This window comes from Castor canadensis, chromosome 11 (genome assembly GCF_047511655.1).
Source record: "Castor canadensis chromosome 11, mCasCan1.hap1v2, whole genome shotgun sequence".
In the NCBI taxonomy this organism is placed as follows: domain Eukaryota; kingdom Metazoa; phylum Chordata; class Mammalia; order Rodentia; family Castoridae; genus Castor; species Castor canadensis.
In genome coordinates, this window is record NC_133396.1 from 63,714,964 (window position 1) to 63,728,681 (window position 13,718).

The 13,718-nt window shown below is 38.1% G+C and overlaps 1 protein-coding gene across 2 annotated transcripts in view; it reads left to right on the forward strand.

Moving 5' to 3' along the window:
* Positions 1-13,718, forward strand: part of Ube2g1 (ubiquitin conjugating enzyme E2 G1) — a 96,447-nt gene that overhangs the window by 58,083 nt on the left and 24,646 nt on the right. For both annotated transcript variants that reach the window (XM_020163490.2, XM_074047156.1), the window contains exon 2: positions 7,583-7,685. In XM_020163490.2, the coding sequence (XP_020019079.2) occupies positions 7,583-7,685 (103 nt within the window). The remainder of the gene's footprint in view (positions 1-7,582; positions 7,686-13,718) is intronic.

A 13,718-nucleotide genomic window follows, 5' to 3' on the forward strand; every position in this document is an offset into this window, starting at 1 on the left:
TATTACTGAAAGGGTTTTTATTTTTGGTGGCACTGGGATTTGAACTCAAGGTCTCATGGTCTTACCTCTTGAGCCACTCTGCTAGCTCTTTTTTGTGGTGAGTTTTTTTCAAGATAGGTTCTCGAAAACTATTTGCCTGTGCTGGCTTGGAACTGCTATCCTCCTAATCTCTGGTTCCTGAGTAGCTAGGATTGCAGGAGGGTTCCACCAGCACTCAGCTGATTTTTTTTTTTTTTCCCCCCACTGGGGTTTGAATTCAGGGCCTCATGATTGCTAAGCAGGTGCTGTACCACTTGAGCCATTCCACCAGCCTCTGAAAGTTTTATGCATGTATTTCTTTATGACATTTTAATGTTCTAATCTCTTCAGAAATAACCAGTTTAACTCTTGTACATCTTTATTTGCCCTTTTCATTTGTATAATCATTTATCTTTTTGTTGAAGGTATGACTCTTATTTATTTATTTATTTTTTGTTGGTATTAGAATTTGAACTCTGCCTCATGCTTGCTAGGCAGGTACTCTAACACTTAGTCACCCCACCACCAACACCTTTGTGTGTGTTTTGGTTATTTTTGAGATAGAGTCTCGAGAACTGTTTGCCCAGACTGGCTTCGAATCAAGATCCTCCTGATTTCTGCCTCCTGAGTAGCTAGGATTACAGGCTTGAGCCGCTGGTGCCTGGCTGTTTTATTGTTACGATTTCACTGTTAGGGAGTTGAGACGAACTTGAGTGAACTGAAAGGGAGTTTCAGAATCTCATCACTATGGTAGAAAAATTTTGAATGTGAAGCTGTTGATGCAATTGAGATTTAGGAGGAATGCTAATGAGAGGTAAATTTAACTTGGAGTTTATTAAAACAGGGTAGTAGGTGCTATATTGATACATGAAACAGGATAGCTTGCCTAAATTTATTGGGAAGAAACAGGTAGATAGAAAGATAAGAGCAGTTGGATAGTTAATAAAAGGCATCTGGCTTTTGAAAAATTTATACTGAGGAACCTTAATTTGAGCAATTCTTAAGAAAATTAGGATGAGATACAATGATCAGTGATTACTGGTCTTAAGTGGTGATAATAGGAATAGATTCCTCTATCTCTCACTCTGAGGGTGATCCTATCCTTGCCATACTCGACTGAGAATTACTTAATATCCCCAGGTAATGTGGTTGATGGTGAAAGCAAAGCTGTATTAGAGAGGTAATTGACCAGAGACCACTGGAGTGTAAATTTATAAACATTACTCAGAATAAAGTTGGGGCAATGAAAATTGAACTAAAATAAGTTAGACAAAAAGAAAATTTGACCTTAATGAAGTTTATGGAAGGGCAGGAGTTGTATAAGTAAACAGAATCCTGTTCGGGACTCTCTTTCTGTTGCTTCCCTTTGTGTGTTCCTCTTTTTGGCTTCATTCTTTAATATCAGCTTTCTCCTTGAAATTTGAGATTCAAACTGTGACTTTTGGCAGCTTCAAGCTTTTAATGGCATGACTTCCCCATGGGCTGGGGCTGTCTTCCTTTAATTCCAGTTTTACTCATTCCTGTATCCCAGGGATGTAACTGACTGCCTTGTAGCAGTTCCCACTAGAAACAAACAGTTGGGGATATTGTTTTGAAGTGGTTAGTATTTCCCTCAGAGTAGTGTTTAAGCTGTGGGTTTGTTCTTGAGATTGTCAGTCTCCACCAGCCTTGTTTCATCTGTCTCTATCTCTTATTTTGTAGTTGTGAAGCACATCCCTAATACAGTCATTTGTCTATAAAAATTTCAGTGTGTGTTTTAAGAAATGGGAGGAAAAAAACCCAACACAATGTTGACAAAGTTGACAATAGTTTCTTAATATCTAACATTTAAATTTACATTTGTTTTCTAAGTTTTTTTTTTTTTTAAATGTTGGAGCTCAGTCTTCTGTTCTTTTTGCAGTGTGCTTGTTGAAGATCACAGGTTTTGCTAATTGTGTTCCAGGGATATCCTTGACATGCTCCTTATTTATTTATTTATTTAATTTATTACTTGAGTTTATAGGCTTGAACAAGTTCAGGTTTGTGAGGTGAGCGAGATTTAAGTGATGACTTATCCATTTATCAAGAGACACACAATATCTGGTTGTCTTTTAAAATGTCTGAAGGGACACATTAGCTGTTTTCAGTTATTTTAAAGTTTTCATCTGGAGTATTTCCAGAGAGAAAAGCCTGATTTGACCAAGTAGTAATAACTATTTCATTATTTGGCGATACAATATGAGGAATACTCCAGTCCTTGGGACTGGAGGTGTGGCACAAGTGGCAGAGTGTCTGCCTGTCCAGTGCAAGGCCGTGAGTTCAAATTCCAGTGCAGCCAACAGGTGGGGGGAAGAAAAAAGTGTTGGTTCTTTTGTTTCTTTTTGTTAAATTGTTTTTCAAGATAAGAAAATAAATGGGCTGGGTGATGTATAGAATAGTCAGGACTCTGGGTTCAATCTTCAAAACTGTAAAACAAAACCAAAACAACCAAATGGTTTACTAGTATCAGGTAATGGTGACCAATTAATTTTTGTTTCTGATGTCACAAGTATAAACACTGAAATTTGAACATATTTGTGACTCAGGGCCTCACATTTGCTAATAAGGTGCTCTACTACTCCACTTCACCAGCCCTGTTTTGTGTTGTATATTTTTGAGATAGGATCTTGCAAACTATCAGCTGGGGGCTGACTTTGAACCATAATGCTCTTATAGCTAGGATCACAGGCATAAGCCACTGGCTGTTAATTTTATTGATATTCAGACTGTTACATTCTGGCCAGAGGGAGTCCTTCAAGTTGTCTATTAAGTCTTTTTAACTAGAAAGCCATAGTATTATTTAATAGGCTCATGGGACGTTAACACGTTCTTGCCATACATTTGGAATCAGCCATTTCTCCATAAAGCCTTGGTCCTTGTTAGTGGTAAATTTATATTTGGAGACCATATTCTGGATGCTCATTGCTACTTAGGTGCCCATTTTCCTAAACCTTTTTTAGTGGAAAGAGCTCAGAAATATGTGTTTCAAAGCTTTGGATGGATGGGAACTCATGGTCCTCCTGCCTCAGCCTCCTGAATTCTGAGAGTAAAGGCATGCAACGCTACACCTGCCTTTTTATTTAGTCTTACTCTTTTTTGGAGGAATGGGATTTGAACTCAGGGCCTTGTGTTTTGCAAGGCAGGTACTCTACCACTTGAGCCATGCTCCCAGCCCTTTTTGCTTTTAGTTATTTTTTGAGATATGGTCTCTCTTTATGCCAGGGTCGGTCTGGACTACGATCTTCTTTGTGCTTCCTTGAATAATTGGGATGACAGACGCATATCACCACCCCCAGCCATTGGTTGAGATGGGGTCCTGCAAACATTTTTAACTGGACTTGCATTGAATCACTAGGATTGTAGGCTTAGGCACTGTATCCAGGTTTCAGTCTTACTCATTCTCTCTCTCTTTCTCTCTTAAGCACTGGGGTTTGAACTCTGCCTCACGCTTGCTAAGCAGGCACTCTTACTGCTTGAGCTACTCTGCTAGCTCCTTTTTTGTGATGTGTTTTTTTTGAGATAGGGACTGGTTTTGAACCTTGATCCTCCTGAGTAGCTAGGATTACAAGTGTGAACCCCAAGCCTTGTCTTAGGCTTATTCTTGATAGTGAAACCATCTTGCAGTTTCTTTTGCATTGTTTTCCATTACTTGTATTCTAGTCATTACTCTCAAAGACATTTCCTTATCCTTGGTTTCCTTTTTATTCATGAATTGTAGGCTGCGTTGACCCCCACTGACGCCCATTTGATTTTCAAATTTATAGCATACACATACAAGTCTTATTTATCATTCATGTGACATGATAGGATATCCGAGTTCAGAAATTGAAGTTTAACATGCATAGCAAAGCACATGAATAGTCAGGTTGTACCATGCCATTATCGGCAGCCCAGAATGTGTCTTATGTCTCCTCCCAGATACCATTCTCATTTCCTCCTCCAAGAAAACAACCAAAAAAACAAAATGTACAAGAAAGAAAAAAGACCACTGTCTTTGTTTCCAATATTAGTGCTAAGTTTTGTCTCCATTAGAACTTTAGATTTTGTTTTAGCATTTGTGAGCTATGGGAAAGGGAAATCTTTCTAGACCTTTCCTTCTCTAATGGTATATCTAGGTAGCATTCATAAAATATGCACCTTCATTTTGTCATATTCACAACTACTATCCCAGTACCTTAGGAATATAAAAGGAAACCCAAGCATGTGCCCTTCTTGGTTTGAGAATGTAGCTTAAGCAAAGTAAAATTTCATTTGTCAGCCATTTTTGAATCTTGTCTCTCAGTAGTTTGTTTGGACCCTTTGCCTGCTTCCTCTTTCTTTTGATTTATAGGAGCTCTGTTTTTATCAAGCATAGTAGACTTCTACATGTTATATTCCAGACACTTTCTCACATACTGTCATTTGTATTTAAACTTTATCGCAGTACTATTCTTAAAATATTTTGTGTGTATAATGTTCAACTTTGTGTCCTGCTTAGCAAAGCTACCTCCATTCATAATTGTACACAAAAATTCTACATTGTCATTGCCTATTTAGAACAAGGAGCTGATGATAGTCACGTGTCTGGTAATGCTATACAGGCTGTAAGTATAATGAATAAAATTTTAGCAGTAAGGCCTAATGGAGGAGGATAGTACTTGAACGAGGCTGTGAAGGGGTCATTCATGAAGGAATGGTAATGTCTACCACTGTAGGCAGATTAAATCTGTTAAGTATTTGTGGATCTAGACCTAGGAGGAGTGGTAGAATGCTTGCCAAGCATGTGCAAAGCCATGGGTTTAACTTCCAGCATCACAAAAAGACCTAGAGGATCCATGACAGGAACAGAAGCTGACAAAAGTGAGATGTTAGATATTCTTCAGTCTTGTTTTTGCATTACTCATATGAAATGTGCAATGTATCTGGTCACGCTCATAGAATAGTTTCAGAATTTAAGGTGTGTTAACAAGTGATAAGCAATGATTTCACTGGACTTCTGTTGAAAAATGCAACTGGGTGATTTCTGAATAATTAATTGAACCATTGTGTACGATATTGGAAGAAATGATCTGAGTAATACAGTTGTCAGTATCTGTGGACGATTGGTTCCAGGAACCCCCTCAGATACCAAAGTGTGTGAACACTCAAGTCCCTTGTATAAAATGACATAGTATTTGCATACAATCTTTGCACACCCTTCAGTGTACTTTAAGCCATCTCTAGATTGCTTGTTACTTCTCATTTACATTGTGCTAGGTATTGCTAGTTGTTATACTGTATTGTTTAGGAAGTTATAACCAGAAAAAAAAGTCTACACATTCAGTGCACATGCAGTTATTTTGTTTGTTTGTTTTGTGGTGTTGGGGATCAACTCAGGGCCTTACATACGCTAGGCAAGTGATCTGCCACTGAGATCCCCTTTAAATATTAATATTTAATATCTCAGATCCCCTTTTTAGTATTTTCCATCTGTGGTTGGTTGAATCTGTGATGCGGAACCCACAGATTCAGTGAACTGACTGTATAGTAATGTTCATCTAGTAAAGAGGTTTGGAAATGAGATTACTCATGTACAAAAAGTTGTTGGTATTGCATTTGTCTGTGCTACACTGCATTCTTTTATTTACTCACTTTTGGTGGTACTGGCATTTGAACTCAGGGTCTCACGTTTGCTAGGCAGACATTCTATCACTTGAGTCATTCTACCTGCCCATACACTGCATTCTTCAGTTGACAGTAAAGTGCAAGTTTCCTTTTTTTTTTCTTTTTTCCAGTATGTGTACAACATGGACTCAGACTAAGATGCATGCATAAAGAAAATAAAAAGATGAAAATGCAATTCCTATCTTAATGTATTTTCAGTGTCTTTAAAAAGCCTTAAAATAGCTATTCATTTATTTATTTAACGTTGTATTGGGGATATTGTGTGACATTTATAAAAGTGTTTAAATATATTTTAGTTAAATTCACACTCTCCATCATGCTCCTTTATCTCCCCTCTCCCCCATTCTTAGAAGAAATTCAGTAGGTTTCATTTTTCCATTTTCATACATGAATACATAATATTTCCACCATATTCACCCTCCTACTTAAAATAACTATTTAAAAGTAAAAATAAATTTCTCGTAATTTGTGTAGATTTTAGCTATTTATAAAAGCTTTGCGTATTAGGCTTGTAAAAGTCTCCCCTCAAAGGCACTTTCCATGTTTTATTGGCATGTTGGCGCATTAAATCTTAGTTGTTGATAACACCATCTCTGATTTCCTCAAAAATCAACACCTTCTTCTCAGTTACCAGCATACTTTGTTCAGTCTTTCATCGCAATGTCTTGTATTACACTTGTTTCCAGGATTAGTCAGAGCATCTTGAGGATGATGGCAGGTGTTATATCCCAGGAAGTCTTTTCTGAGCCAGTCTCTTTGCACATGGTTTGTCCTCACTTCCTTATTTGAGTTACTTACCCCTCAGCTCCCTTGGCAGGTAAATACAATTGATAGTGGTGTTGAGGGGTGTATGTGTACTTACCATCATGATTGTGGTGATTATCAGTACTTATAAAATTGCAGGGTTTAAGTAGGTCCAGTTCACCAAGCATTAATTATACTTTCTTAGAGCTGTTTAAAAATAATTCATAGCTGGGTGCAGTGGCTCACGCCTGGATCCTAGCTGCTTGGGAGGCTGAGATTGGGAGGATTGTAGTTCGAGGCCCTTCTGAGCAAATAGTTCAAGAGCTCACCATCTCCAAAATAACTGGAACAAAATGGACTGGAGGTGTAGCTCAAGTGGTACAGTGCCTGCTTTGTAAGCATGAAGCCCTGAGTTCAAACCCCAGTCCCACCAGAAAAGTATTTTTCATGTGATCTGCCCACCATCAATAAGTCATTCCTTCTAAGTAAACCCTATGTTTCTGTAATCTATTTAGGTTCTGAACTCTCCCTCACCTGCTTCTCTAAGGTCTCCTGTTGGTCTTTGTTCCCTCACCTCATTTTTTCCTCTGTTCTTGTACCCCAACCTAGTCATCCTTTCTCCATGCCACAGTACTCTTTAGAAGAGAAAAACCTCATGATATTAGGTACGCTCTCAGTATTTCTGAAAGTATGCTTTAAAGGCCACAGCATTAGAATTACTGCTCCTAGTTTGATCTTGGTTTCCTTTGAACTAGGACCTCTTGAGGATTGGTCTGCAGATTTGTGTTTTAGGCTACTTTTATTTTTGGTGGTACTGGGGTTTGAACTCAGGGCCTCACATTTGGCTCCAGCAAGTGCTCTTACTGCTTGAGCCACTTTGCCAGCCCCTTGCAGATTTGTGTTTTAACAAACTCTCTCAAAGTCTATAGCAGGGCCGCCTACAGCTTAGTTGGACACAAAAAGTTGATCTTCTGGATGGTTGCCTTACCATGGCTTTCTTGTATGGTAATGGAAAGGTTTTGGTCATTAGGTAGCACTTTGCCTAGCAAGGTATTATCCACGTCATAGTTTACAACATGTATGTTCAAGTTCTGTAGTTTACCTGTTGAATGAAAATTACGTGTTTGAAAATTTTGATCAAATTTTTCTTTATCCACAGAACTCAACAAAAATCCAGTGGAAGGCTTTTCAGCAGGTTTAATAGATGACAATGATCTTTACCGATGGGAAGTCCTTATTATTGGTCCTCCAGATACACTTTAGTAAGTATAATGGAATTGACACCTTCAGAAATGAGCACTCTTAATTGACTGAAATGAAAACTATTCTGGCAAACTGAAATGAAAAAAAAATTTTTTAAAGGAACGGGTAAAATGACTATTTAGTATTGTTTGTACTGAATTTGATCCTGTGTAAGATTTTTTTGTTCTGTTTGAAACTCTAATCTCTAAAACCTGTTGCTCTTAAAAATATGTAAATTTCAGAAATTCAGATACTTTTGAGTAAGTCTTTTAAAAAACACACATAAAAAAGCTGTTTTACAAGTGAGGTTATAGATAAACAACTTTATTTATTTATTTATTTATTCATTCATTCATTCATACATACATACATACATACATACATACATACATACCTAAGTCCCAGAAATTAGGAGGTTAATTATGGTGGAAGAAAGAAAAATTCCTATTGAAGTGTTTCTCTTTCTTCCCTTCTCTCGTGCTTGATGTGCCTTGACTCCAAAAAGAACATTGTAATTTTAAGACACAAAGCCTTACCATTCCTACTGCCTTATCAGTTTATTAAATAATAAGATTGCATATTTCTGGAAGGTTTTCATAGAAGACATATATTTGAGTGTTGTAAGAAGGCTGGAGGGAACTTACTTTCTTTTAACACGGGGTTTGAACTCAGGGCCTCATCCTTGGTAGGAGGCCCTCTACTTTGAGCCATGCTCCTATCCCACTTTTGCTTATTTTTTTGGATAGGGTCTTGAATTTTTGCCCAAAGCTGGCCTTGGACCAGGACCATGATCCTCCTACCTGTAGCCTCCCATGGAACTGAGATTACAGGAGTATACCACTGCACCCAGCCCTGGAGAGGAAACTTTCAAGGTCTATTTTAGTGGTTCTCTAATTGGGTTCCCATAGATGACTCTTCAGAAAATAGAGGTGTTCTGACCCTGAAATGAACTAATGACCACTTTTTTCTAGTTCATAAAAATTATTTTATTGTTAGGGTGTAATCTATTGGCTGAGTATCAGTTGTTGAACCAATGATTTAAAGATAGTTAATGGAATATGGTGGTATCAAAGAGGAATAGAGAATTTCTAAAGTATTTCACATAATATATTTCCAGATTCAGTGACCACAGTGTTATTTTCTGTTCTAAGTATTCACAGACTAAATTTAATTTACTAGCATTTACATATACTTAAGACCTATCTATCTATGTGTCTGTCTATCTTGTCTAATCTAATCTAAAAGATACATCACGACTTCCTGATGTTGGTACAAACTCCATGCTTTTTATAGAAGTGAAATACTGGAGGGAAATTAGGTGACTTTCTCAAAGCTATACAACTGAGTAGTGAATAGAGACAGATCTAGATCTGAGTTTCTTGGGGACTGTACTTCTCACCTTGGTTCTCAATGGTACTTAGTAAGCAGGGATTTGGATGCATAAGACTTTTTTGGGTGATGCTTAATTGGTTGTTTTTAGTTTTCTGAGGTGGTAGCCCTCTTGACTTCTCCAAACAGTTAATAGAAAAGTATATTCAGGGCAGGCTGAAATGTATAGAATTAAGCCATATTGTGGATGTTCATGTTTTCTGTAGTATGAAGAAAACAATTGCTGCTGATACATTTGCATTAATAAATTTTGCAACCTGGATTTGGTCATTCTACACCACTAGAGTGTTTGTGGTAGGTTACAACAGACATTGAAAGTCATCTCAGAGATATTCTCTCACAACCTTACTGTTATTTGAAAATGATTTTCTTAGCAAATTCCACACACAGAACTTTGTCTATAACCTGGTCTGTGAGCAGAATGAAGTTTAGGTATGTTCTTCAGATCTATTCTTCTGGTGTTTTTAGCCTAAGGGAAAACAAACTCTGGTAATAGGACTCCAATTACCTTTACAGGTAAAGAAATATTCCCAAACTATTTATCTGTATGGAGTGTTTAGTAGGAATCCAGGCTTCAGCTTCAACTCCAAGGTCTTATTGCATTTTACATCTTTTTCATGCACTTGTGACAGCTATTTATTAAGCTGGTCCATTTATGCATTGCATACTTCCAGCTTCATCAAAGAGAGCATTACTTTGTAATACTTACCATTTTAATTAACACAGCATTCTTTTTGTTAATAAACCCCATTTTATTGTGGGTTTAAAAACTGTACCCATCATTTTACATTTATAAAGGTATAGGCTGTTGACATGAGATATGAATGGCAGAAGCATTTGTGGCAGCTCCTCTGGAGTGTGTACTTGCCAATGAGACACTGGTGGCCACTCCATGTTGCTCAGGGAAGAGAGCTTGTGCCCGGGCAGATGCTGAGAAAGGTGTGGAAACTAGCTAGGAAGGTGCAAGGACAATGAGGACAAGAAAGGCTTTGTAGAAGGAAGCCTTTTAAAAATGCTACCAAGCATTAAGTACTTTATAGAGTTCACCAGGAGTGGTGACTCAAACTAATAATCCTAGCTACTCAAGGATTACCAAAAAAGTTCCTGTAACTTCATTTCAACCAGTAGCTATATGTGATGGCATACACCTGTCATTCTGCCTACACTGGGAAGCTCAAATAGGAAGATCACCATCTTGAGAACAAAGCAAGATCCTGTCTAAAAAATAACCAGCACAAAAATGGCTGATGGGTTGGCTCAAGGGGTAGGACAGTCACAAGGCCCAAGTTCAGCCCCCTTATCGGGGTTGTAGGGGTGTTGATTTAACTGTAAGGAAGTTAGTCATGCTCTTGTGAGGTTTCTGTCAAGTGAAGAGGGTTAGCATGGGCTTAGGTAGTACCCAAACCTAATAATTAGATCAGAAAAAGTACTATACCATGAGTATAGTACAAGAGCTCAGTGGTAGAGAACATGCTTAGCATGTATAAGTCCTTGTGTTTGATCCCCAGCACCACAGGTATTGTACCAACATTCTGTAAAATCTGGTATAGTATTTTGTGACTTTATTAACCCTCATTTAGTCACCTGACTTTCAGTCTTTATAATCAATAGCTTGTATGTTCAAGTGTAACTTGAGACTGACATTCCCATGAGTATTAATTTTATCATTGTAGTTTTATTAGTATTAAAACTAGTATTAAAGTTTTATTAGTGCTTTATCTGTTACTAAATCTTTCTAGTGATGCAAGAATGGATCTTTTTTGTTTGTTTGTTTGTTGGTGTACTAGGTTTGAACTCAAGGCTTCATGCTTGCTAAAAGTTAGGCACTCTACCACTTGAGCCACACCTTCATGCCCATCCCTATCCATGGTCTGTCCCCATCCGTCTCCCCCCACGCCTCCCCCCGTCCCTTTTTTTTTTTTTTAAACTCCTTTGGTGGTTTGCCCAAGCTGGCCTAGACCATAATCCTCTTATATTAAGCTTCCTGCTGTCGCTGGGATGATAGGCATCTGCTACTATGTCCAGGTTTTCTCCATTCAGACTGGGTCTCACAAAGTTTTTTTGCCTTGGCTGGCCTAGAACCTTGATCGTCCTGATCTCAGCCTCCTAAGTAGCTAGAATACAGGTGTGAGCAACTGGCACCCAGTAAGAATGTATATTTTTGTTTGTTTGTGGTGCTCAGGATCAAACCCAGAGCCTTGTGCTTGCTAGGCAAGCACTGAACCACAGAGCTGCACTTTGGCCTCAAGAATAGATTTTTTTTTTTTGTAAGACTGGAAGCATGACTCAAGCAGTAGAATGTCTGCTTTGCAAGTGCAAAGCCTGAGTTCAAACCCCAGTCTGACCTCCCCTACCCCCCAACTCCCTGGCCAAAAAGTAAAGAATAGATTTTAAAATCCAGGTTGGTCTCAACTTGGCAGCCTTCCTCTCCCTCTACCTTCTCAGTGCTAGAATTACATGTATGTGTTGTGTGCAGCTCAAGTTTTTTTTGGTGGATGGATCGGTACTGGGGTTTGAAATCCGGGTGCTTGCAAGGCAGGTGCTCTACTACTTGAGCCACCGTCCTTCCCCCTTTAACTTCAGTTATTTTTCAGGTAGGGTCTCATTTTGTTTCTTGCAGTACTTGGGTTTGAACTCACGGCTTTTTGCTTGTTAGGCAGGCGCTGTGTCAGTTGAGCCACTCTAGCCCATGGGTCTTGTTTTTTGCCCAGGGCCAGTCTCAGACTTTGATCCTCCTGTCTGTGGTTTCCTTTGTAGCAGGGATCACAAGTATGCACCATTGCATCTGGCTAGTATATTGAAATGGTGTCTCTAAAACTTGTTGCCTGGGTTGGTGTTACACCTTGATTCTCCTGAGTATTTGGGATTACAGATTTGAGCCTTCATGCCTGGCCTAAGAAATGTGCATTCTGGAAATGGTGTGAGATACCTGATACTTTCCTACTGATTATCAAGCAGTCACTAATTTCCACAAAAATAAAAGTTTCAGGTAGGAGTGGCAGTAGATTTTTATAGATAACACTGTATGGTTATAAATTTTATACATTTGTGTTAGTGAATGCTGAATGTACGTTTGTCTTTTATCTCTAATTCTCCTTTTCTTTCATCACCAGTGGCTGGTCTGTTCAAAGTGTATGCTGGCCATGGTATAGCTCTTTTTACTTACTTACTTATTTACTTTTTTCTTTATTTTGAGACAGGGTCTCGCTATATAGTCCAGGCTGGCCTTGAACTCATTATCCTCTTGCTTCATCCTCATAGGTGCTAGGATTACAGGTGTGCATCACCACAGCCAGTTTATGCATATGTTTTATAGTATTACTTTATCTTGGGTGCATATAGAAAATGAAGGATCCACTAAACAAACTTTGATTCATACTCTTTTACAATTGAAAAATTATGGTACTGTTACAAAATTCTTCTACAGTCCAGTTTAAGATTTAGAGACATAAGCCCTAATGAAAACCTGGAGGGACTGAAGCTAATGTCGGCTTTGCTTTGAAATTGAGCAGTCAGTGGCATTACAGTGCCATCCATCACGTGATGCTTATGAGCATGGACTTTCGGGTCTGTCCTTGTTTAGCTCCTCTTTTAATAGTTATGTGACTGAGAACAGTAACATAATTTAAACCTTTTTAGTTCTAGGGTAAAAACCCTATTAGGCCTAGGAAATGTTCAGATTGTTACACTTTTTGGTTGTTGTCTTTTGTGGTGTCTGGGATTAAACCCAGGATCTTTTGTATGCTAGGCAAGCACTCTACCACTGAGCTACATCCCACTCCTGCATTGCTTTTAGCAGCATAAAAATTGGAAGCAGTCCAATTTTATCAGAGTAGTGAATAATTTGTGTAACGTAGCAGATAAGATGAACTAATGAGGCAGATTCTAATGGATAGTTGAAAACAATACTGAGTAAAATTTCAGAAGGGAGCATTTAAATAAGGCATAATTTAAGTAAAATATATCAAGATGATAGTATCATATCCTTGTGAGATTTTTGTAATTTAATATGCAGAAACAGTAAGGGAGGCCTCATAGCAAAAACTTGAAATTGGCCTAGGTTTCTCAAACTTTAAATATGACCTGGTTGGTTGTATTCCTCTTTTAACTTCATGCTGGCAATTGTACTGTTATTGTCCGTGATGGAGAGAAAGTGCAGTGGAAGGAAAGATATTTCAAATACATTGATTCTTTAACTTTCATTTTGCTTGCCATAGCCTCATGTTTGTTTATTTGAAAAATAATTAATTTGTGATACCTTAATGTTTAATCTAAAGTGTTACTTTACCCTGTGGGTTTTGGGGTACCTCTGTGCTAACTTGTCTATTCAGTGGAAGTTGGCCTACCCACAAATTGGGTACCATTGAGTGAGGCATTTGAGGGGGGAAACAAAGCAGGTGGAATTCCCTCAGGTGAAGTAGAAGGTGAGAGGTCCATAAAGAAGAGAAAAATGATAGAATTACCATGATTGTTTTAGAATGCTTCAGAAAGAGTTTTGTGAAATTGTGTGCTTTACGTCTTTAGGGCAGTCCTATTAAGTATTAACCCTATTTTACAAGTTGGAAATAATTTAGAGGAATTAAGGCAGTTTTCATCACGAGGATTCCGAGATAAATTGACTTGGCAAGACCTGACTTTATTTTGTCAAAGACTAGCTTACCAGT